The sequence below is a fragment of the Adelges cooleyi genome, unplaced genomic scaffold (genome assembly GCF_023614345.1).
Source record: "Adelges cooleyi isolate 19-005CV unplaced genomic scaffold, UGA_ACOO_1.1 ACOO_flye_CR_arks_rails_tigmint_CR_PRNA_108, whole genome shotgun sequence".
NCBI lineage: Eukaryota > Metazoa > Arthropoda > Insecta > Hemiptera > Adelgidae > Adelges > Adelges cooleyi.
The window spans coordinates 1,173,035-1,199,453 of record NW_026095761.1 but is presented as its reverse complement, the minus strand read 5'-3'; the positions used below and the strand labels follow the sequence as shown (position 1 = coordinate 1,199,453).

Sequence of the window (26,419 nt, the reverse complement as noted above, 5' to 3'; positions counted from 1 at the left end):
TGGCAACGACCATACTAGGTGTTATGTATACGTGCTCCTTTCGACACATTGGCTCGATCCTTTTACTACTGTTCTGCAGTCCAGGCCACGAGTATGTATTTTAATCTCCTACGCCGCCTTTTTTTTGTCCACCGTGTAACCCTATACGAAAAGTTAAGTACGAAAACTGCGGGACGAATTTCGTAAGCTACACCACGCGACGTCTCTCCCGCTGAATATCTAATTAACGCTGAACCGCAGAAGCCGACCAGATGTTTTTATTGTTTCAACTTTTTCCCCTCGACCCCTTGCCTACCGTCCCTCCGTATTCTTCAGGGGTGTCTTTATTTTCACCCCCTCTCTACTACCACTACATTGTAATGGATTCCACTCGGCAAACAAATTCGATTACGCCGTAACGAACATAGTAGACGAAGTCGGCAACACCGTGGCCGAGGGCATTGTGAAATTAATAATAAAGTTTATTTATTTACGGGACGTATTTCTATTGTAATATACTTCACAGTGTCTAAATACAAACGTCCGTTTTACCCGTATAACGTAGACATTGTCAGCGCAATGGAGCGCAAGCATGTCAATGGGCTATGCCTAGTGAGAATCCAGTGAAAAATATTCTCGGGATTTGTATTCATTTGTTAGTTATGGATTTCAAACAATATTTTAAAATACCTATACAGGTGCACAACTCCGATACTATTACACTCATTGTGCATAATTATTAATTACATACATACGAGAAATGATCAAATTTGATACTTATCATTTTCTCACGCTAAGATTCATACCATTAAGTATCATAGCATTAAGAGTTAACGCAAAACAGAACGAATTGTTAGCCTGGTATTCGTCAACCAGACGATCGCTGTCAATCAATGTCCACTTGAAGTTTTCTATTTTGTATTATTTTCTATAAACTTACAATAATCTACATTTAACTAGTAACCGATATTTAAAGTATTTACATTTTTTTAATAAATATGTTATTAATTAAAGTAAATCATTATAGCTGTTTCAATGAGATCCCTGATTTAAGATTTGCGTTTTAGACAACCACTGAATATTCAGCCCTACGCAAACTATAGTAAGTGAAATTATATCTCAACGCTTATCGTTGACACAAGATAATTTATAGTTTGATATGAATGATTGCTTGATGATATTTTATTCATTATACCTATGTCAGTTTGATTTAGTCTTAACTCGTGCCAATTTTAATATACAGTAACAAGAAGCAAGGGAACAACTTCAAGTGACATTATTTTCAAAATCAAGCTTTTTTTATTATAGTATTTGTCAAGAAACCCTTATTATTTCTATTTGTTTTAATAACATTTTTTTAAAATTTTTAAAGATATTACACATTGAATTTTAAAAAAATGTTAATTATCTTTCATTTAATATTTTATGGGAAAAAAATATTTTATACCGTTTTGGTTCTCGCAACTTTATACTTTAGTAAAGGTTGATCAAAATATTACTTTTAAATATTATCACTTTCTTAACGTTTTTCATAACAGCTATTATTACTATATCGATTGAACTAAAATTGCTTAGCCAATAATTTCTGCTGATTACCATAACTGTCAGTAATAAGTACTGACCGATACTTAATTACAGGATGGAACACAAGGATTATACTTTAATAAAAAAAGTCACGTTTTTAATTGAATATAATAAATATTGTAAAACGCTCAACTAATAATTATGAAAATATGTTTTCAACTATATTGTTAAAAAAATTACCGGCATTTCACCGATCAGTAAAGGGAGTACACTGTACACCCCAAAGCGGAATGGTATTGATATTTTATTTGAATTGGAAAATTCTGCACGCACTCGCTTGGGAATGCATTGGCAAATAATATAATCATTTAGGATATTTTAAACGCGTGCGTGCTTTAAATAACGTCCGGAATGTATTTAATTAATTCCCGAATGGAGTCTTAAAACTATGAAGACGACCAGGAAACGAACAAAAGAATAATAGTTAAAAACAACTACTAGTGATCGTTGCATAAAGAGAAAAAAAATAATCAAATCTAATCCAAGTAAAATCTACAACTTTTTATGTTTGTATTATTAAGAGGTAACATTGTTAGGCTTGATTTTATCGTACTTGTGTTGTACATTGTACCGAGATTTTTAAGCCATGCCAGGCCAGACGATCTAAATACTAAATAGTAATACAATAAATTTCAAGCCAACGCTTTGATGCGATCCTTTGAATGACGCAAACTTCTTATTATGCTGGAGTCTTACACAATTTACAAATTTCCAATCAAACCGGTTGACAGTGATTGAATCGTTTTTAAATACCTGCATTTTAATAATGTACGTTTACAAATTAAACGTATTTTTTTTTTAAATTATTAAATCACTCCTTTTTGGTAGATAAAATACTTTTGACTAATTGTAATTATTACTTTTGTATTTTTTGTATTTTTGTATTTCAGTATTTGTATTTTTTTTTCAGAGATTGAGATATATTATGAAAGTTGTATATCCAACACAATATCGCCTGTAGCTATTATCAGTTACCGTGTGTACATATTTTATAAATACAACACATGTTATTGTACTTAATAACCATGTTGGCTTCATTATTAATATTCCAATTTATGGTATTTAACATGTTACTATTACTAAAATCGTCTGAGTTACATGTGATTTGTGAAATGTGAATCTGAATATTGTAACGTTTTGAATTTAAGGAAAAATATTATTATAGTAAGTACAGTATAACGTGCATACAATAATAGTGTGCTTATTACATGCTTCAACTGTTCGGTTATTTTAATAAAAATAAAACGACGAAATTGGATTAGTATTTTTTTTTTTTTAAATCTGAAATTTATTACGGTAAGACATTATGCCAGTCGATTAAACGTAAATAATGGGTTGTAATCTGAACAGAGCTGTATCGCTAAAGGAGCCTCAAAGGAAAATTCACTTTTATACAAACAACTAAAACCTAATTCAAAGTGAGCGGTATAATTTAATATATTTTTATCGTTTATTTTCGTGAAAATATGCACTGTTTTTCGTCGGTGCCATTCGTACAGTCAATCCACCGTGGCGACTTATCAAAGGTGTTACAATTTACCATTTATATTAATTTTTTTTATAACGCTCCCGTCCCATTTTTATATTGAGTCTTCCTGTTGGAAAATAAAATAGTAGCTTGTTTTGTATTAATCTTGAGTTTTTTTTTTTTTTTTATAAAAACTCATCGCGTAAATCGAGTGCTTAAAATGAATTTTTTAAGAAGTAATCTCTTACGATGACTTACCATGAATACTACAGTAGTTAAGGTTATTTTCCACGGAGGGTACAAATGACAATAATAAAATAATAATAACGTTGTCGAGGATACCGCCATAGAGCAGAGCAAGGTTATTTGCGGTAAACGGGATTGTCGTTGAGCTGATTTTCTACTTAAGTGGAAAATAGTATTTGTTTTACAAAACGGATTAACTGGATTTGAAAATTGTGACGTTTTCATTCTTTCTGCGTTACGCCAAATCGAACTTGATAGTCGCTTAATGTTGATAGCCGTAGTGTTATTGCTGTTTTTACGCGTTTCCCTTAAAATGCAACAATAAGTCTTCGTCGAAATTGTATCATGAAAAAATTCATATTTCGATAAATTCATAGTGAACCTTAAAAACTGTACTAAAGGAGCCACGGCCACAAACAATAATAATTGTTGATTGTATTGTTACTTTAATTTTTATTATTAACCGAATAAAAGAACAGTTATACGCGCTTTTTTTCATAATAATAATTTTTACAATATTTTGTACAAAAAATAATATGTTATTTTTTTAATACTGTACACGTGAATGTAAAGCGGCGGCCCAAGTCGAAAACAATTATATAAACGACGAAAAGCTATTAACGTCTTCAACAACTTATTGTTTTATTCGTTTAGTCAGAAGTAGATACTATCGTATGTGCTTTTCGGCCCCCATTAAGTTAAAGAGTATGGCGACGAAAACTGAAATTTGACCGTGTCTGGGATACGATAACAATATATATATATATATTATATATTATGAACTCCTCGGAGGCGGTATAAAACGCGGCGGACGGGGACGGGATGCGTTTCCGAGATAACAGAATGCGGTCCGGAAGAGTTGAGCTGCAATTAAAATCAGAACGGACATTTTTTTTTTTTTAATCTTTACGGATTTCTCTCCACGGAGTCGGCCCCGAACCCTGCGCCCGGCTATCTTTGCCCGCACACGTGTCCGGTCCGGGATAGCTTTTCGATTTATTGTAAAAAAACAAAAAAAAAACCCTAGGCCTGCGTTATCTTCGAGTATTCCTTTCCCATTTGCATGACGTATACACGTTGTCGTGGGCGGTTATTATATATATATATACATATTATACATTACTTTCCTGTGTCTGTTTGATCGCGTGCCACGAAATTACAGCGCCCGCGGGTCCACCGCATTTCTTGTCTCTTACGGCCGCGGTTTATTTCTCGAATAGGTCATACGGGGCCATTTAGACACGGTCGGCTTGTAAATACGCGTATGATCGCAAAGGGTGGCTTCAGAAAGAGTATCTTACCCCTTTATGCCGCCACCCCCTTCCCCACTTAAGTGCTCGGGCATCATTTGTTTTGCCGTTGGGACTCTTGTCCGGATTTCCATTTGTGTATTTTACGAACGGTTTCGTCGTTGGGACCGCTGCAAAAGCAATAATTAGCGTAAGCCGAGGCGTAGGGCCTCGTTAAAGCTTTAAGGCCGTTAAAAAAATTAACTTTCGCCAATCAATTTGACTTTCCGGAAACGATAAATAACGCTGGAGTATGTGTTTTATGGGAGCCGCCTAACGGTGGTAATCGTCCGCCGAACTGTGCCCGACATATTTTTTCCATCGATAATTTGCAAAGTGACTTTAAAACAATAATAATACATTTTGACGGCTATCGTGTTGACCATTCCAAATGGATAATAAGTAAAACTGACATTTTGACGTGGAATCCGTATCACGTTATCCGCGAACAATGGAGAAATTGAATATTCATTTTGCTAGGAATGAATTAATATCGATCAAAAAGCTTGATGGTAATAATTGAAATGAGCACACGGAAATATATAAAAATGCATGTAACATTTAGCTTATAAAGTTAAAAAACTTGAATTTTAAAATTTCTAGACAAAAGAATCAGGCTTGAGAAAAATGAAAAAATGAATTTTTTTTAATAATTTACGTTTAAGTTTTTCGCTATTTTTAAAAACATTTTTCACGTTCAAACATTGTTCATTTACAAATTCAAATTTTCTCAATCACGGCGTCGTATGGCTTTCCGTGTTTTGGTTTGTTTGGGTTTCTTGGACATCATAACTAAAAACGAAAAACCCTTTGAGCTTGCTGTTCCCCTAGTGGCTTGGCGCCGCGAATGCCCAACGACTTGAGCCCGTTGTTCTTGACCAGCCGCCCGTCCTCGTCCCATTGGATCTCGCGCAGGTGAACGACTAGCTTGCGGAATACCACCGAGTTCTTCTGCTTGACCGCGTACGACATACCGTGGAACCGGCCCAGAGCAGGAACCGAGGGCCCTTGGGTCGTTCAGTACTATCATGTCCGCCGTCGTTTTTGCCGAACACGAACGTCGGGAACGACGGCCCGTCCACGTCGTCCGGTAAGTGCTCCAACAGCGTGGGCACCACCGTCTTGTACACGTGTATTTCGTTATGGAACTGCCTGTCCGACTTGAGCACCGTCCGGAGCAGCTCGATGGTCGGATTCAGCTTGATCGTCACTCGGACGGGCGCAAACTGTTCGCGGCCGGCCATCCTCAGGTAGCCGGACACCATCAACGACGACAGGCACTGCACCTGCTTAGTGTGGCCCATCGAACACCCATTTGACTGCTAGCGTTCTTGGACACCCAGCCCTTTAACATTTTGCTGTTCATAATCATGTCGGTCGCGTTTTCTGAAAACGGCTGTTTATACGAGTTATTGCGTCTGCGTTTTTGTGCACTGCGCGTCGCACGACGTGTAATTATTATTGTTATTATTATTACAACGTCACACGAACGTCGCGTATGATTCGGCACTCCAATGATCTATTCGCTTAGCATGACACTCGACGTTAGTCATCGACTGCTGATAACAACGGCGGACGCAATAGTGGTAAGACATTCAATATGATGGTTTGGCAATTAATCGAGCGATAACGACAAGTATGCACCAATTGGCCAATCACACAGAGATGTATACAAATTGTATTCATCAGTTATGTTAAATCCGTAAAACTTACATTATAGTTTAATACAATTTATATTATTTATAATGTATTAATTAAGATAATTTTTAATAAATTCGCATTTATAATATTATATTTTAAATATTTTGAAAACCGATCAAGAGGAAGACGAACGATGTACGGTATTCGTTTATTTTCCAATTACGGCATAAAAACCACATCATACTGAATTCGGTTAGCGTCCCCTGTACAGTACCCGAACATAAATTATTCGGGTCGAACCCCTCAAATGACATCTAAAATTTAACGTACTTGTCTACCGTGTCGTGCTTTGGGTGAAAAAAAACTTAATAAAGAAATTAAAAGCACCAAATCAACGTTCCTACCTCTAGAGGGTTGAATACCATTATATACGAGTATTTAAACTGCATTATAAAAAGTGGTTTCGAAAGCGTAATAAGTATTTCTACCGTTCCGGCTTAGCCCTTTATCTCGTGCGTTAATATAGTTTTTATCAACCATCACAATCGAAATTACTTGAACTATTAACGCTCATATTTTTATAAATTCATAAATTCTAGTACCATTTTGTCGATTTGCTTTAATCACAATTAAAGAATTCATCGATTATTATTGTACGGTGCCCAAAAAGTTCAGAATGAACTGTATAATAATTTAACATAAATATTTTAACAAAAAAAAATTAATTTCAGTTAAAACCTCAACACAAATAAGAGTAAAAAATCTAAAATGAGTTAATCGATTCTTACCAATAAGCTATACTTTCCAGTTACCCAGTAGTTTTTACTTTAATAATAATCTATATGACTCTTAAACCAGGATCGTACTTGGAATATCATAGAGCCCATTAAACCCTTATAGGAATATTTTTTACATTTTAATTGAACATATAATCTAATAGAACTTGTACACGCTGCGACCTGCGTGTTCGTTTTTTATCATGTATTCGGTTCGAGTACAACATTATTATCTAGTTAATTGCGCAATTCGTTTTAATGATCTCGATTACATGTTTATAAGTATAATAGTGTCAATACAACAGCGCACTCTATATTTTATACAGCGATTTGATTTTTGTACACGGAATAATATTGTACGATTGTAGATTCTAATAATATTCAATACTTATAATAAACGTTAGTTGTGCGCTTCTAATTTTCAATAACATATTTTTTTTCAAATTTTAACATCAACAAAATGTCAATATTTTGTATGGTACCTATCTCTAGAAATCAAAGTGTTGATATAAATTGCGTGATTTAAAATAAGTTGATTATACAATCCATCACAGTACAACGGGCGTCTTTGTATAGAGGCATCTGAACATAATTGGTTATTTCAATTAACAAGCAGACGATAATTGGAATAATCAATGTGCCTCAAATGTCTCCATATACAAAGCCCAATTATTCTAATTTAACTAAATGCGCATTTTACTCAATTTGTGTAATGAACTGCCTTCATACTCTATCAATTAGAATATAAATTTTAATACATTCTCAAAGCGCTTCTTAAAAATGTATATACCTTTTTTATACTCTTGGTTAATTCTGACTGCCTTGACCACTGTCCAGCGAAAAGATTCATTAGTTTCTGCGTTTCGTTCAAAATGGTTTTGTTGTTTAAACAATAATAACTTAGTCTCGGTCGAGGTGATTAAGGATACGTTTGAAATTGAAATTATTTTATTTGAAAAGTTCCAGGACATTTTTTACGGCGGCCCATATATTTATTTTATGCTAAACTAAATCGAAATAAAATTCAAAACTCGAGCTTTAATAATAACGCACTCGGATAATATAATATTTAAAAAAAAACATAACATGACATTCCAAATATAGAATAATATTCAATACCATCAGCCGATGAGGAAAAAATGCGCAGCAATTCGTGGACAAATATTTTTTTTTTTCGAATTTATTGAGTTATGAGGCAATTAGCGAATGAAAATCTACTTTTTCCGTGTCTTTTTTTTTTTTATATCGTTGGTGTAAAAAATGAAAGAAATAAAAATAAAACTTTAAACCGATTCGTTACTAAGGAACAAGTATAATTTCTTCGGTTATCGGTGTACAAGAAGAAAACCGTACGGGGATCGACATCTGCGAAAGGTATCGCGTTACCCTTCGGGCCGCTGGAGGGGTAACCACCCCCTATCTCTCTAGATGGTTTTTTGTGTGTGTATATATGTACACGGGGACACGACTTCCCGGTGGTCGTACACAAATTTGCCGGGGAGGAGGGCTGGTTGTTAATGTGCGTTTAGCCGGCGGCAACGACAAATGTTTTATGCGGGGACTACGACGGTTGAATTCAGATTTATTGGTCGCCGGGGTACAGTTAAAATCGGATACACCGACCGGGTGAAGGGCCAGAGGGGAAGGCGGCGTGTGCTTTTTTCCGCGACACCGACCGTTGTGTGTGTTACGGCTCGCACTAGTGACCAAAGGGCTGAGCTAAAAAATATTGTTTTTTTGTTATACATATATACAGTTTATCGGTTTTGAATTTCGCTTTTCGTTCCACAACACACAACGTCGGAATCGTTATTATTTGCAGGTAAAGCAATCAAATAGAATATCAATAGGTAGTATCATCTCATAGTCAAAAAATAATTTTAACGCTATCAGTATGGGAGAATGGGGGAATACCAGTCAGCGGGTAACACGGTAATACCGGTCAATGGAGTATCTCCCTAAAATAATATTATGATTTTTGTTTTTTGTTTTGTTTTGTTTTAGTCACGTTTATCAACGTTTATCAAACACAGGGTATAATTACCGAAACATGTATTATTAGTTCGGAGTCCTGACAAAAAACATTTTTACATATTATGATTTATGACTATAATAATTAGAATACGATGTTTTTGTTAACTATATAAATAATACTTTCAAATGCGTATCGTTATGGCTAAAGAGTAATTTATTATACAAAATTACATTTCTTAATGATATTGTCATACCAACGCAACAATGAAATTAATTTAGCCAGTAAGTGGCTAGCTTTTCGTAAGTTCATTAAAATTGTCTAAGTAGGCATAAGGATTGTATAAGTAGGTTTTAATAATAATAACATTATATTGAAGTACAATAATATTCGTATATAATATTCAAATGATTGTTTTTTGTTTATTTATAAATACAATTCGCTATAATTATAACGAGACGGGACTGTTTTTGTTAAGCATTTAAATTGTTAATTGTCTTTTTTGTCGATTTTGACTGTTTCAAGTTTCATTTGAATTTGAAATATCAAGAAACCAATTACCACTGTTAAAATCTAAAATGTCGGAAAAAAAATTATAAACTCATGATTGCATTGTAATATTATTAAAAATCAATTTATTCACAGTCAGTAATTGTCGAAATGACAACTCGAAAATTTCATACGGCATGAGCTTAAAGTCTGTATGTAACATATATAGAGAAGCATATTGTACCTAAAAAACAACAATGATAATCGTTTTTTTTTTGTCGTTCTTACTATAGAGTGAAAATACAAATTAAGCGTTGATATTATTACTGATTTAATGTCTGATTTTCCATACTTCTTGACATCATTTAATATACTTTGAATTTTCATGACCTATAGACATTTATGAATATTACATTATAATACATTGGCAATAATAATAATTTTCAGAAATAGAAATATTTATAAACATTGTAAATATAAAATATTTATAATAGCCCGAATATTACCGTAAAGTCTATTGCATAAAAAATTACGAAGTAAATGGATTTACTAAAATCGGTAATGTTTGGTCTATTAGTGTTACTGTGTTAAATAGACCGGAAACGTTACCTCCTTTTTGCAGTTTTGACAAATCTGAAATAAGTGCACGACGAATCTTACTCGAATTAAGGCTGTTATCATCCAGGCACTTGAACGGTATTTATGGCTTTCTCTAAAAGCTAAAACCGAGACAAATGAGAAAAAAAACGTTTCACACATGCTGTATATCACGTAGACGATGATGAACGCGCCGAATACATTGTTGGTAAGGTATTCGGCCAAGTTTTTTAGCTTCTTCCATCTTTTACGATACGATTTCCATTTTGATACCGACGTGATGTCGTCGTTCATTCGACGGACACCGTTTTGGATGATCAAAATCAGAACCACGTATTGAGCAAGCGGTACGGACACCCAGATGTTGTAAAACGTAATGTGTATCAAGCTGTAGAATGAGTACACTCCGAAATTTTCAGTGATCCAAAATGTAAGGAAATGCAAATAATCCGTTGCGACGCTCAACGACACCCAGCCATAAAAGTACCGCGAATAAAGCGACAACGGAGTGTGTTCAACGGACGGTATAAGGTCGTCCAGTTTTTGTACTGTTTTAATTATAATGTTTCTAGTGAAAAATATCGAGCATATCGCTATTACCGGGATAAAGGTCCTCGCGAAGTAACGGATAACAGCCAAGAACGACATGATATCCATAAAATCTTTCATGATGTACCGATGCTGAAAGTCCATAAATATATAGTAACACACAAACGTCGAGTTGGAAACCAGTAAAAACCAGTATTCCAACAATGCCATTTTCGAGTCTTCGTGTTGAAATCCCAATCCAAACAATCGACAGAAAAATATGGTCGGCCTTATACGTTCGAGCAGTGTAGCCATGATTTGATTGATACTGGCAGTTTAACAGTTAAAAAGTAAAGTTTTCTTAAACATTTCAAAACTTACCTGGTTTTACGGCAGTCGACTGATCAGTACTGATCGAACTGTAGGTATACTGTTTTACGAGCAAGACCTTTCAATGGATTCGGTTGAACGGTCAGCCAAGTATACACCAAACATCGTGCCACACCTTTCGAAGAGTTAAGTATTTTACGTTGTATTGAATTGTATTTTGAAAATTATGTTTCTTATTTGATCTAAATGTTGTATTATTTATTATGTAGTACTAACATAATTAATTTATTAAGTAGAAAGTTTTTTAAAATGCAAATGGATAGTGCGCATAGAGTGGACATTGTGTTGTGATGTGATGTATGACACTTATGAACGATGAATGAATATATAGTATATTATAATATCATTGTTTATCCTAATAAAATAAAATGTTATTGTATTAAAATGGGTTTAGAAATTTAAACACAAGAATCAATAACGAAATATTTAATATTTATATGTTATTATAAAAAAGACAATTTTATTTAATTCATTTTATATCTCACTGTACTTTTAAGATCACGTATATCAATAGTAGGTATAGTTAATTAGTTAAATAAAAACACTAAACATTTATATCTTTGGAAGTAGATTACTTCACTTCAGTATTTCACCATTCTCACGATAGCGCATCAATAAACAAAGGAAATATCATTTTAAAAACATACTGACGTTTATTTATACTTAAATGTGAGTATCAAACTTTTCCTTACGTACAGCAAGTTAATTATTATTTTTAGCCTTAAAAAATAAGAACTTTCCACTTTTTCAACAACTTTTCAACTTGTATGTGTGCACAGTGTATTAATTTGAACAATCGTTTAAATTAATATCATCATCTTCATTCCCGGTCTTATACAATAATATTATCGTAGATAAATGTCATAAATACCATCGGTCAACCATAGGTTTTCGTTTTGACAAGAACAGATTAATTATCATTGTAATTTTGAAATACTCGCGGTCATATATTTTATAAATAGTATTACTATAATTGTAGTCGTTTGAAAATAGCTATAAAAAATAATTGTATTACATACTTTAGTAGAAATATAATATTGTGTATAATATAATAACAATTACAACGATGGAGTCTACATAAACCCAATCGGATTGCCGAACTCATACTGTTCGGCGTACCCGCGGTCGATGATGTGCCTGACTGTGGCCGACAGGATAGCCGTGATCTTCTCGTCGGCCGCTTCCATCCGGTTGGCCAGTTGGTTCTGCAGGGTCAGCTTATCCACTTCGAGCAGTTCCTGAGGGTTTTCGTTGATCATGTTGGGCACGGCGAACGACAGGTGCGCGTACCCGTAGAGCGCGTGGAGCCTGAGCTCCCGGTGCAGCTGCCCCGAGGTGGGCGCCCTAACGTCCTCGGGAAGCACCGACATGACCGCGTCCAGGTAAACGGCCAGCAGGTCGTCCCACCGTTCGTTCTGCACCTCCTGCGTGGCGTTTTTGTACAGGAAGTACGACAGGTCCAACCCGGGAGAGCCATACCTGCACAAGAACACGGAACAGATAAAAATCACAGATAGACACAGTACACAAAATATTCAGCAGCTATTTTATATCAGCAAGTCGAGATTAACCATTAAAAAACCCAATTTGGATAATATGGCGTACGACTCGTCCAGTTCATCTTGACACTTCGTGACGTCACACGTCTGTACGGTACAGGGGTTCGAAACTCATGGTCGCGCATCAGTGTTACCAGTTCAAGGGAAATATAAAACCACGGTCCACTGTTTAGCGGCACTGACTGACATTGTTACGAGTTAATCAAATACCAACAATAATGTTTGTTTTTAGATTTTTTTATAAAAACCGTATTACTCAATAAATATTACAACCTTTAAAAGAAATATGTTGGCAGCACCTCTTCACTTATACTGCTTTGTTAACACCTACAGTTTTTAAGCCGTTACGATCGCCAGGTGTCAAGATGAACTGGACGAGTTATACCATCTAAAACCATTCCGAAAATATCTCTTTTTACAGGAAGGTGTTTACATATAATAACATTTCGATTAGGTTTCTATGTACAAAGTAGCCTCTGACCATATTATATGGCCACCGGATTATACACTATATGTACGTCCCTTTCGAAATCCAGGTAGGTATTTTTTAATCATTAATATTTCCTAACGGACTATTGTGAGAACTTGATGTTTTTCAAATGGTTGTTTAAAAAAAAAAATGTTTATTCTTAATTTAAAAAGGGTGACAAAACAGGTCAATACTATAGGTGACTTACAAAACGGGTCATGGCGACGCTTGCAGCTCGTAGATAACATTTTATTTTTTCATATTTAGCGATGCTGTTGCCCGCGCTATTGTAGTATAACAATAGATTTATGAACTCGGCTTTGTTTCGTTTGGCAATCAAATAAAATTAAGTTAATTCGTATGCCGCGTTGATAATAATTTTAAATACCTCTGCCTAGCACCGTCATCGTATAATTTTTATACACTACATAATATATATATAGTTCACCGGTTATAAATGCGGGTACGTCAAAATTGCTACCCTATCTGCCAAACGCCGACTGCAGTTAATGCAAAGTGCAAACATAAAAAATAACAACAATAACCCGGTACTCCCCTTTTTGTGCAATATTTTTTATCTGAAAAAAACAACACAGGAATAATAATAATAACAGCAGCATCATAGAAGCCAAAAAGAGTAGGTAGTGATCGTCCTGACAGTCGTTCGCTCTTTCCCAATTAAAAAAATGTAATCTAATTAAAAGTCGGGCAAACGCAATACGATTAAAATACCAGAAACCTAATGCATTTATAGTTTTTGTCTAGCCGACAATATTGTTACATTCAAATAACTTTGTCAATCGTTCGATCATTAAAAGATCTTATGCCAAGTCAGAATTTTTAAATAATATTGCGAGTACATCGCTAGCATAATATAAATGATGAGACAAATGTGAACTGTACAAATTAACGATCAAATATGATTAAATATTTATAATTTTAAATTAATGTTTGTAAACAAAACAATATGCCTTACATTTATTTATAGACTATTTTGTAGATTGAAGATTGTATTCAGTGTTACAGTAATTAACTAAGATGTTTCTGCGCCATTGTTAAAAGTAACGATCAGTATCCTGTGTCACTACTATACAGGGTGTTTAGTAGCTCTAAAAAGTTGGACATAGACTTTTGAAACGGAACCGATTACCGAAATGTCGACCAACAACTGAATTCTTAACACGTCGATATATATTTGAAAATACACTGTAAATTAGAATACCTAATATGACAAAACGATCCGTAGAAACTTAAGACGATATTATGTTTTTTTACTGTAGTATCTATCGACCTAACCCCACCGATGGTATGACATATGAATTCTGATTGAAATGATCATCAATCTTAACTGCATTTTAATAAAAATATGTGTAACCATGTTAACGGTGACCATTGACGAGTAATTGTATTACTCGGAGGACATTGTTGTGATTACAGCCGCCGTTACAGGTCTCCTGTACACGTATTATAATAACATTGGATAATAGGTGAACGTCGGAGAAAAAACGCCACCCTGACCTCCGAGGGTGGCCAGCACTATAATTCACGGAGTCGTCGAATAGGAGAAATATTTTATCTTGTATGGGGTGTGCATTCCTTTGTGCGGCACCGTGTGTTTACTTTTGGCGCCGGATCCAGCCAATTCAAAACAAAAATTTGGAAAACTGATTTATCGTGTACACGGCAAACGGTTCGCACAATTTAACGCGTTATCTGCGTTTTGCATTCGGTCTTAACGCAAAACACGTGTTCCCATACCAAACGTGCAGTAGTAATATTATATATTATTAAATGGCGTGTAAAAATAATATTATAATATTGTTGTCGTATCGTTTGTTGTGCGAAGTCAAATAGAGAAGAGTCCGGCAGTGAAACTGATATAAACTGTAAAAAAATCATACACACCTATTCGACCGATTGTTGTACACCCTGCACGGTAATCCAAGGAATTGTGTGTTTACAGATATTTTCACTTCTTGGGAAAACGACCGGGATCAATTTGTAATGCGATTTCACCGAAGAGGGACACGCACAAACGACTCAATGGCCTTTGCCATTTAAACGTTCGGTAAAATGAACACACCTTTTTCACACCGTCGCATAATCCCGGCAAACGACCGTTGTTTTCGGTACTTGTTTTTTATTCGAATTTGGAATATTTTTTTAGTAAATTTCATTTCAAAAACAAACATCTAATTTTTGAATCGAACAGATGTACAACAACAACGGTGGTTTGTACACCGAGGGATGTGTTTTTTTTTTTTAATTTGTATTATATTTTCATTGTGTTACAAAAACGAGTCAATTTTTACGTTTTAAGTGTACGTAGGTACATCACGATAATATCGTATTTTATAGATAGTGCGTAGGTACATTACAGAGTCAGCGAAAAAGTCGCATTGGCATTTGTTTTTATATTCGCGATACGGTTAGGTTATGCTTGCCAATTATAAGGCTTACCGCTGTAATACAAAAAAAAGATACACTTTGTTTTGTTTCAACGCCCCCGGAGAAGGGATTGGGCGAGTTAACCCGGAAGGGAGAGGGCGTGAATTTAATTTTGCGCATAATTAATCAAACGCTTAAGAATGGGTTAGAAACGATCTTAAACCCAGGCCGGTCCATTAGAGAAGACACGCTAACTGCCTATTGTTGTTTAAATATAAACTGTTTTGGACACTTCAGTGTGCGCCCGTTTTTAGCGTCATGTGTTTGGAACGTGTTGAGGCGGTCTAGACTGATTAAAAAATTCATTGTATAATACTAATTGCAATGACAAATGATCAAAATGAAATAAATAAAAACATTTTTATGCATTTTCATAATATATTGTTACATTAAAAACTACTTAATAAACATGCGCTGTTGATGTAACGATAGAAGAAAGTGCAAACGCTTTTGCCAGTTCATTTTTGTAACTTTTTGATGCAAAAGAAGTAAAATCAAATATTTCATGGTTATTAACATAATTGAAAGCCTTTTTCCAATTACCTACCCAAAATAAGTTTCGGTTGATTGTAAACCAAAGCTTAAGCTGAAAAATACACGTGAAAGCCACGTGACTAACAATCGCCCTTCATTAGTTGGTTCTGTATAGGTATAATAAAAAAAGTTGCAAATACACATTTTTATAGTGTCATGTTAATTTAAACATATTGTAAAACTCATTATAAGGAGTAAAAATCAATCTTAAATACCTGGCACGAACAAATAGTATAAATAATTAATTTTTCCAGGATTTTATTTAGACTGGGGGTTACTTATGTTAATAAACATAAAAATTTAAACGTTTTTTTCTACAAAATATCACTGATTAGATTACTATAGTATAAATATAATTCTTAGGTCGGTTTTTTTTTAGATTTATAATGGGCTTATCACGGGCCCGCTAAATATTTTATTTGTTAATGTTCGTTTACAATTGGTTCATGCAGCAACCAGGCATTTGTGTATTTTTTTGTTTAAAATAACAATAGTGAAACACACTTTTCAATAAACAAATAAAAATACATTTTTGTAACAATATAAATTAGCGAATGTATGTAATTAGCGATATCTTGCTGGCCACCAAACACTTGCGCACTTTAATATTTTATACATTTTTTATTCAACGAAAGACGTTTTCACTTGTTGATTTTTACCGTAAAGCCAAAATAACGCCGTCCATTTAAAAACCAAAATCAAACAAGGAAGTCATGTAACATAAACTAAACGGACCTCGTGTACGAAAATTAGAAAAACGTTTTAAAGATGAGCGGGTTTAAACAGCAATAAAGAATTCCGGCGATAATAACGTTAACCCGGTAAACTACATTACGATACTTGGCCTACCCAATGGACGTGTTTGGCTTCATAATAATAATATTATGGCCGGCTAACTTTTCGCCGGCAAACGCGATAAATAATTAAGTTAAACGTCTAGAATATTTTGGAAATGCGCTTCGTGTAGTAAGTTTTTACCGGTAGGCGGTAATGCATTATTGAAGTTGCACGGGCCAGGCTAGCCGGTAATAGCGTTAATGTTACTATCATATAAGTTAGAAAAGCGTTTTAGACTCGACGATAAGACAACATATAAAACCTCGAATAAAGAGTACAATATTACATCAACATTTTGGTTTATTTTCAGCAGCAACGGATTTTCAGCATGCGATCATTGGCCGAGTAAAAGTATTCAGATGGGAATTGTTCATAAAAGCCATAACAGGTGTAAACTTAAAAAAAAAAAAAATTAGAGTAAGAACACCAGTGGAGATATCTTACATAGGCACAACTAACTTATAATTGTGTATTCGTGTAGTATGTTTACTGGTGTATAACTAAAATGTAAGAATTTACCAGGCTTAATTGAATGAATTGATATGAAATCGCTTTTTGTTGGAATGTAATTTTTTATGCGACGTATTTCACACATTATTATATGTGTAGATTAAACCCAATCTCGAAAAACAATAAAAATAAAGAACATTGTTTTGTTGTTACCTTACGGCGGTGAATTCTGTGATCATTGCGTCGTAAGGCTTCCCGTATTCGTCGTGTTTGAACATTATGTTGCATTTGTTGAAGTCGCCGTGGCATATGACCGCGAACGGTTCCTTGGGCGTCATGGCCAACTTCAGGTTGCGGTCGGCCTCCCGAATCATGGCCAAGAACCCTTTGAGTTTGCCGTCCTGGTACTGTTCCAACTCCATAAGCGGCTTGGCGCCGCGCATGCCCAACGACTTGAGCCCGTTGTTCTTGACCAGCCACCCGTCCTCGTCCCATTGGATCTCGCGCAGGTTACCGACCAGCTTGCGGAATACCACCGGATTCTTTTGCTTGACCGTGAACGACATGCCGTGGAACCGGCCCAGCGTGGTTATGGCTACCGCCAGATGGTCGTAGTCCAGGTGCTTGTGCTCGCGCTCGGCCAACACCGCGTAGCCGAGGGCCCGCGGGTCTTCCAGTACAATCATGTCCTCGTTGTGGCCGGATCCGCCGTCGTTTTTGCCGAACACGAACGTCGGTAACGACGGCCCGTCCACGCCGTCCGGCAAGTGCTCCAACAGCGTGGGCACCACCGTCTTGTACACGTGCATCTCGTTGTGGAACTGCCTGTCCGACTTGAGCACCGTCCGGAGCAGCTCGATGGTCGGCTTCAGCTTGATCGTCACCCGGACGGGCGCAAACTGTTCGCGGCCGGCCATCCTCAGGTAGCCGGACACCATCAACGACGACAAACACTGCACCTGCTTGGTGCGGCTCGTGTGTCGCGGGTCACGTTCCGTTTCGAACACGACCGGGTGGGCGCCGCACGAACCGAATACCCCATCGGCCGATAGCGTTTTGGACACCCAGCCCTCCAAAAGTTCGCAGCTCATAATCATGTCGGTCGCGTTTTCTGAAAACGGCTGTTCTGAGTTATTGCGTCACACCGCGCTGCGCGACATATTTGTATTATTAAAAATTATTACAACGTCACACGAACGTCGCGTATGATTCGGCACTCAAATGGTCCGTTAGCTTAGCACGACACTCGCGGTTAGTCAACGAATACTGATAACAACGTCGAGCGGCATCGGGTCGTTTTGAAATAATACTCGTTGTAAGACGAGATAAACACTATAATAATATTATAATAGCGAACGCAATAATTCCAAGACGTTTATTATGAGGTTCTCGCGTTTATTCTAGCGATAATAACAAATATATATATTAATATATGTAACATACAGAATGATCCGTTTAAGGTAAACTACTAAATTTCTCGGAAAATAATTACAATTTATTTTGTAGATGATATTTTTAAAAACATTTTAATAAAAGTTGTTGGTATTTTTAACTAGTTTTACACCAGTTTCAAATAATGACTTTATTATAACTGGAGTTTAAAATTTAAGATGGGAAGTGGAGTGCGGTTGAGTAATGCATGCCTATAAAAATAATACTAGTGTCCAACCTTCCTCCCGTACTAAAGTTTGATCTATAATAAATATTAAAGTTCTATTCCAAACTGGTTATCGACCAGTCGGCAATTTTAGAAAATTAAATAAATATACCATTTGACTTTCAGAAGTTTATAGCGCTATGAAAAATACCAAACAAGTTAAATATTCGGTAGTTTTGTAGTATTCTACAATAACATTAACAAAAATATTTTCAAAAAGTAAAACTACAAAATTGTAATTATTTTTCGAGAAAATGAGTATGTTACGTTAAAATGGGTCACTCTGTATTCAATTATTTTCAATCGATCACAAAAGCAACTCATTAATATTTAATAATGCAACAAAAATAATTATAATAGTCGTTCTAATGTTCTTATTGTCAAAATCCGATATGGTGTAGTAAAATCGTCGAGGAGTCAATTGTCGTTCAATCTTCTCATTGCAATACCAATTACAAATGACATACAGCATAACATTATTTTCACGAAATAGTAATATTATTATAGTTTATATTAAGTATACGTCAGAATTGGCCAAATAGTATTTGTAGCATACATTTTAAGTGATGATTCCTAGAATTGTGATACATTATGAAATAGCTTAAAATCCAAACCGTAGGTTGCAGATTAATTAGCGAAAACCGTATCGAAATCAATAGTGCGGATTTCCCGTGATAGTTGAAAGTACTTATATGTGCCTACTCTAAAAGCTGTCTATAATTTAATAAATCTTATTTTTATGGTAAAATTGTTGAAATGCGGACGAGTTCTTGGTTACAGAAAAATAAGATATTATACTAGGGCCTAGGCTATAAATATTTTATGATAGCAATTTAAAAGAGTATTTGAATTGTCGACTCGCCGATAATAAGCTTGTATCATAGATTAAATATACAATGTCCATGTTATGATAGGAAACGCATACAATATAAATATTTTAGTGTGGATTTGGGACACTGGGAGCACTCAATGGTGGGAAGAGTGGTGGATACGTGAGGCATGGCTAAAGACAGAATAAAACATGTGTGATCCACCGGCAAGCATGTATTTGAAATCCATTTTGAGCCTTATTGACAGAAAAACTAACATCAAAAAGAGCTTCCAATATGCATTGTTTATCTATAGTGTATTGAATCCATGCTTGTATTTATGTATATATGGTTGAATTTCTAAACGCCCAAAATTATAGGCAGGGTATGGAGTGCAGTTTATTTGTGCTCTTACTATGATTGCACCCGATGATTGGTTCACGATTTATTATTTTTGTTATTTTCATTTGTATTCATAATTGTTTTTTGGTCTATCCACTATATATACTTATAAAATAGATATTATTTATACATAGATGCAGCGGGATAAACATAGTATGAACTATGTAGTTAATTAATTAATGAATACATACACTATTGACTATACAATAATATTATATGTCTTAACATTTGTATTGTCTTTAAATTAAAAATTATTATCTATACACTCTAATATAACCTTATATATACATTGTAATATACCAGTATAATGTTCTGTTTTAATTTTATATTCAACATAAATTAAACAGATGCAATGTGGAAATCGAAAACACATTTATTATTACCACATTAACCTTCCTGTATTGATATTTTGTTAATTCTAGGTCAAAATGGCCAGATACAAATCGCATTCAAATGGAACAATATTTAATTAGTAAACGTTCCAAAAGAAAAATATGTAAAAATGTATGTACTTAGTTTTAAATAATATACCTGATAAGCTAATCAACCTAATTACATTTCTTTTTTCTTAGAAAAAACATAAAATTACGTGCGATACACAAAATGATACACTATTTTATTTAGGAATTATATTTAGTCCCACTACAAAAAAATAATTGTATGCAAAACAATAAGTGTATATAGTTGTAGGATATACAACAAAGTTAGCTGAATACTGTTTTAAAACCATAATACCTTAATATACCTCGTATGATCTTTAAATTGTGGTATTAATTTTATATCATGGCGGCAGTCCGGCGAATACGAATACAACATTATAATAATATGCAACCGTGCGCCGAAATTGCCTTACCAAGACGCCGTTTAGGATTTTTAATTATTTGCATCAGGTTACATAGTCGACTAAATTATATTATTTCCGTAGTTAAAATATAATTTATTTTCCACTATGGCACTATATAATATGTATTATAATATACGTTGTACTGTTTATTTCTCTTATATACAGATATATTGTATAAATATAACTATATTTATTACAAATGTGAATGTGTGTTTGTTTATACACATATTATATTATTATGTCCATATCTTCAGAACCCCTTAACAGATCAAGCTAAAAATTTCAGGACTTATTTGTGTTGTCCTAAGTCAACTCGGAGATCCATAGCCCCCCTCCCCCTAGAACAAAATTATAGATTTTGACATCTCGTGCTCGCAAGTCGCAGCATACGTATTTGTTTAGTATTTTGTTTACTAGAATAATAAAGTAAGTAATAGAAAAATGCCGAAATCTAATTTGCCTTGCAGAACATCAGCCGTCGGATGTAAAGCATCGATTAAAATGGATGGCAACTACTTAATAGTTGTTTTATTTAATAATAGTTAGTTCTTTTTTTATAATTTCAAGCGTATCCAAACGTGAAGAAACCGTCAATACTTAATTACAAGAAACTGAAGTTCTTAAATGATAATCGGCTTCCTGCATAACATAGTAAAGTAGCCGAAGAACCTGAGTTTCTTTATAGAATTGGTCTATCCTTTTTTGCCTGGCTTTTTGATCTAAAATAAACTAGAATGGCTTTTAGTCATAGAAAACAGTATTTAAATAAAAAATAATACCTTAAAGCTTATACAAATTAACCGTTAAATTAATTGACATGGTCGAAATTTAGTAAAACCACTTTTTCCTTAAATGTTGCCTATACAAAACTCCTTAAAAACCTACCGCATGCAATCCCCTTAAGAGGGCGTCGCACCGGTGATTTTCAGTGGTAAAAAGAATGAAAATTTGAATCATAATTTAAATAAATAAAACAAACTAAAACAATAACCTGTTATCTTGTAAGGTTATTTATTCGTAGCCACTATAGCCTCGCGAAATGTGAAATTTTCGATTAGACACACAATGTATACTACATTTATTTAGGACAGTTTTTATGAAATTATAATACTATATTGGTGTAACCCATGTCTACGATGTGTTGAATTACGTCTGCGAGTAATTCTGTACCCGTGTCTCCGCCAACTCGCAGGCGGTATTCCAAACACTTTTCTTCAGGCATTTCAATCAGTTCGGTCACCGGCAATGGGTTTTCGTCAACCATATAAACTAGGAAATGTGACACACACGAATATCCGTAGAACGCATATGAAGCCATTTCACTATCGAGTTCGGATCGACTGGGTATGCGCACATTTTTTGGAACAGACGTGGAAAGCCGTGAATGATACACGTCAAGCAGTTCGCCCCACCTGCTTTCCCGTAACTCTTTGTCGGTGTTTAAGTACAAAAAAAACGATAGATCCAATACTGGTGACCCGTATTGGGGCGAAGCCACGTCAAAGAGCAAAGCGTCAGTCGGATGTCCGCTATGGTCGTACCGGAACAGAATGTTATTGCGGCATAGGTCACCGTGGCAAATTACGGCGTGAGGTTGTCGTGGCACCATAGTCGACCGTAAGTTTTTATAAAAATTGTCCACAAGTGCAATGAATTGTTTTAAATGCACATGGTCGCGGTATTTTTCTGGGCTCCTCTGAAGCAATCTGTCTATTCCTCGAAAGGCAAGTGCTCGTAAAGCTTTTTCTGGAATTGTCCATCTGTCGTTCGATTTCCACGAATGGTCGCGTATTCCAACAATTTTGTTTTGGAATTGAGTGAAATCGTTGTGCTTGGCAATATAAGACGAGGCGTGGAATCTAAAAAAAAAAAAAACAAACGATAATTACAAATTCACAGTAGTTAGCTTCAAATCTTGGGGTGACCATGAGTAGCCTCGTCAAAATTGTATCTAACAACGAACCGCAAATATTCTGGCAATATAGTCCTGTTTATTAGACGTGACGATTATGATACGAATCAAAGTACATTAGATGTTTAAACCCGTTTACATTACATTAATCTCAAGTCAAAGTGTGCCAATTGATAATTGTTGTACTCAATGTTTATAAAAAATAGGTAAAATATTTCAAAGACATATTATAGTTAACGAGAAAATGACTACCGAGCTGGCGAGTTTGATCTAAAATATAATATACTAAAAATTTTAAAAATCTTACTTTGCAATAGCTTGAAGACCTGCAGATATATGGTCAAAACCAATAAATACGCGTTCTTCGGATAGTCGAAACCCTAAAGAGCGCATGTTTTCCAAAATGATTACATCATTATCCACTAAAGCATCTTCATTTTTTTTCGCCCCGTAGAAAAATCTAGGCAACAACGGAAGCCCGTTCGTGACATCTTCGCTGTATGACATTAAAAACGGTATGATATCTTTGTACATAATTATTTCATTTTCAAACTGGATATCAGTATTAAAAATCTCGATAGCTTTAGGTTCTGCGAAATTAAATTTAATCACCAATTGATACTGTTGACCATCCGATACCGCCAAAGTACCAAATACCACAGTGGACTGTAACTGGTCTTCTCCCACTTGCTTATTATCTTCTTTGAACCACAAGAATCTTTGGCCTTCGCCAAACACGCCCTTATCCACGATATTCGGAAATAATTTGTCCTTCAACAATGAAATCATTCTTCAACGTTTTGTAAAGAAACCCTAAAAAATGACATTTAGAACTGTAGAATTTGGTGTGTATTTAATTTTTAATACTGTGAAATTATAAAAATCTGCTGATAAACATCCCAAATTATGTTTTTCACTACAAATTTGTATTTATCAACTAGTGCTTGTTCGTAAATGTAATAGGCTCGAAAAATAATAGGTATTTAACAACAATTATAAGTAAGTAATAGATTAAGTTAATGATAATATGGGGGAGGAGAGTAGCAAGCTCGATGTTATTTATTTGGAAGTATAAGTTAATATTATTTACTATTAAAGTTTTGTTAATTAAAATGTTATATCTAACCTGGTTGTATCTTGCCACTACTCGATAATTTTTCGTGTAACTAGGACAGACTAGCCTTGGCTCGACGTCTTATATGATTAACGTTTTAAACTATTATGATCACTATAAGTACCTTTTTTAGTGTATGACCTGGTATATTAATACAATTAATAACAAAGATTATTATTTTATTACTCACATAATAAGATAACAATAAAGAGGAGGAGTGGGTAATGCGGCAGTATGTTAGCGCTCACTGTCGCAGGTTTGACAATCGTACGGTGAAAAGGAATCCCCATCCTGGACTGATGGGCCGTCCCAGGTAGCGAATTCGTGCTAATTAAAGCTATGTGATGTTGATGATGATGATGACATAATAAGATACAATTATGTAGATTTTCTAATGGACGGTTAGTTTAGTGGAATGTAGCATATTAGGGACGGGAAGGTCAGAGGTTTTCATTTTTTAAGACTTGTTTTGAGTGCATGACTGAATATTTTTAATTACATATCGATTGTTAAGTAGTATTTTTTTTTTAGCTCTAAGGCATAGATCCGGACAAGTAAGTCTTTGAATTCCAATTGTCGTGCGTCGTGATTGAGCAACGTTTTAGACTTTAGTAGTACCTTAGTGACCTAAGCGGTCGAATTTTGGATAAATAATAATAGATCAAAATTTGAAAAAGAATCATACATAATCCTAAAATTATATCTTATAGAAATTTGAAGATTTATACATATTTTTCTACTTTTAAATAAATGTTATTTTTTAGTTATTGCAATTGATATTTATTCGGGAACGGTTATTTAAAACTTCCATAATTTGTATAGACAATACTTCTAATTTTTTTTCAAATTTGTAGGATACTCGTGTAGCCGTATTTCTCGGCACCAATGCTCTATCTAATAACTAACATTGTCGGAGTCGTATGATTTTTAACGGGGAGTAAATACTGCGAAATAATTCAGAACAAACTGCGAGGACACAACTGCGTGAATACATACATAATATTATGCAGTGCTTAAAGAAACTCGGGTACATTTTCGAATAGCTTCCCGTCTACACTGGTGATTAATTTAGGATAACACACTAATTTTCTCGTAAAAAAAATTACAGTTTTGCAGTTTTTCTCTTTTTGGAGTCACTTTAGTTTTTTGTTATTTTACAATAAAAGGCAATATTGAAGTTTGTATATTTTTTATTTATTCCGGAGCTCTATAAATTTTAACACTTCAATGGTAATGTATATTTGATTAACTTTTTAAATTAAGAATAATTGTTGACAGGTCGATAACCAGTTTTAAGTAATTACTTTAAAAGTTATTAAAGTTTAAAAGTTAGGACGGGAGAGGAATTGTGGTTGAGTATTGCGTGCAGATAAAAATAGCACTACTCACCACCCTTCCACCCATCTTAAACTTTAAACCGAAATTACTTTAAGAATAATTATCCGAAACTAGTTGTCAACCAGTCGTTACCATTTGAGTTTCAAAAGTTGACGGAGCCGTGGAAAATACTAAAAAAAAAGTAAATATTTAGTAACTTCATAATATTGTGAAATGACATAAACAAAAATATTTACAAAATCAAAAACTTCAAAATTGCAAATTTTTTTAATAAAAACTGAGCGTGCTGTCCCCAACGAATCCATAATAACTCTGTACATGCTGTAAACTTTTGCTGTATAATTATATGAAATGTCGTTAAACTTAACCATAGACACGGATAGGCGCAATGTCGTTATCTGCAATATTATGGGTACACAATACGGTTCTCGTTAAACAACAGCGTTGCACACATCCTACACGGATAGCGACGAGTGTGTTGGCTATATGGCCTGTGTTAATGGGCTCGTAACAATGGTTTTCGCTGTAATGATGAGCTGTCCCCGAGTTGTATGGCACAGCCGACTAACGTAAAACTGTACGGCCGGGACTGTGTGTAGAGCTTTTTTTGTTTTATTATTATTATTTGGTTTATTTGGTCGTTTTTTGGTATTGCCGCAGGGAGAACCTGGCCGGAGTACGTACCAACACGAGCCTCAAACATTCTGTCCCAAACCCGCCTGCCCTGCTATACAAATTCGGTAACAGGAACACGGTATAGGCCTGCAAAATGTCAAACAGCGGAATAAGTGTAAAATCGACAGTGCAAAATCAACAACGGTTTAGCATTAGCCCGTCTGTCGTGGTGTTGTCATTTATCATTATACACAAATTACAATACAACCGTTGCCACATACATTTTTGCTAGTGTTCCCATCCATAAACTACACTAATCAGATACTACATTGTATAAAGCGTGGTTTTCGATCATTTCATTTACCTTTGATATAATTTATATTTATTGGATATGACATAATATGAGCATATTTTACGCAAATTTAAAATTTAAAAAGTATCAAAATAGATTATAGGTTTAAATTTAAATTCG

General features: G+C 34.7%; 2 protein-coding genes across 2 annotated transcripts; both read right to left on the bottom strand.

Annotated features, from left to right (window-relative positions):
- Positions 1–11,885: 11,885 nt before the first annotated feature.
- LOC126846531 (uncharacterized) lies at positions 11,886–18,541 on the bottom strand. Its single transcript, XM_050586032.1, has 2 exons — positions 17,470–18,541; positions 11,886–12,438 (listed from the first exon to the last, which is right to left on the bottom strand). The coding sequence occupies exons 1-2, from the start codon at positions 18,351–18,353 to the stop codon at positions 12,033–12,035; spliced, it is 1,290 nt and encodes a 429-aa protein (XP_050441989.1). The 5' UTR covers positions 18,354–18,541; the 3' UTR covers positions 11,886–12,032.
- Positions 18,542–21,962: 3,421 nt separating this feature from the next.
- On the bottom strand, positions 21,963–24,711 carry LOC126847539 (uncharacterized). The gene is made up of 3 exons (XM_050587849.1): positions 24,007–24,711; positions 23,188–23,693; positions 21,963–22,827 (listed from the first exon to the last, which is right to left on the bottom strand). Exons 2-3 carry the CDS (start codon positions 23,667–23,669, stop codon positions 22,071–22,073), a joined length of 1,239 nt encoding a protein of 412 aa, XP_050443806.1. The 5' UTR covers positions 23,670–23,693; positions 24,007–24,711; the 3' UTR covers positions 21,963–22,070.
- Positions 24,712–26,419: the final 1,708 nt, after the last annotated feature.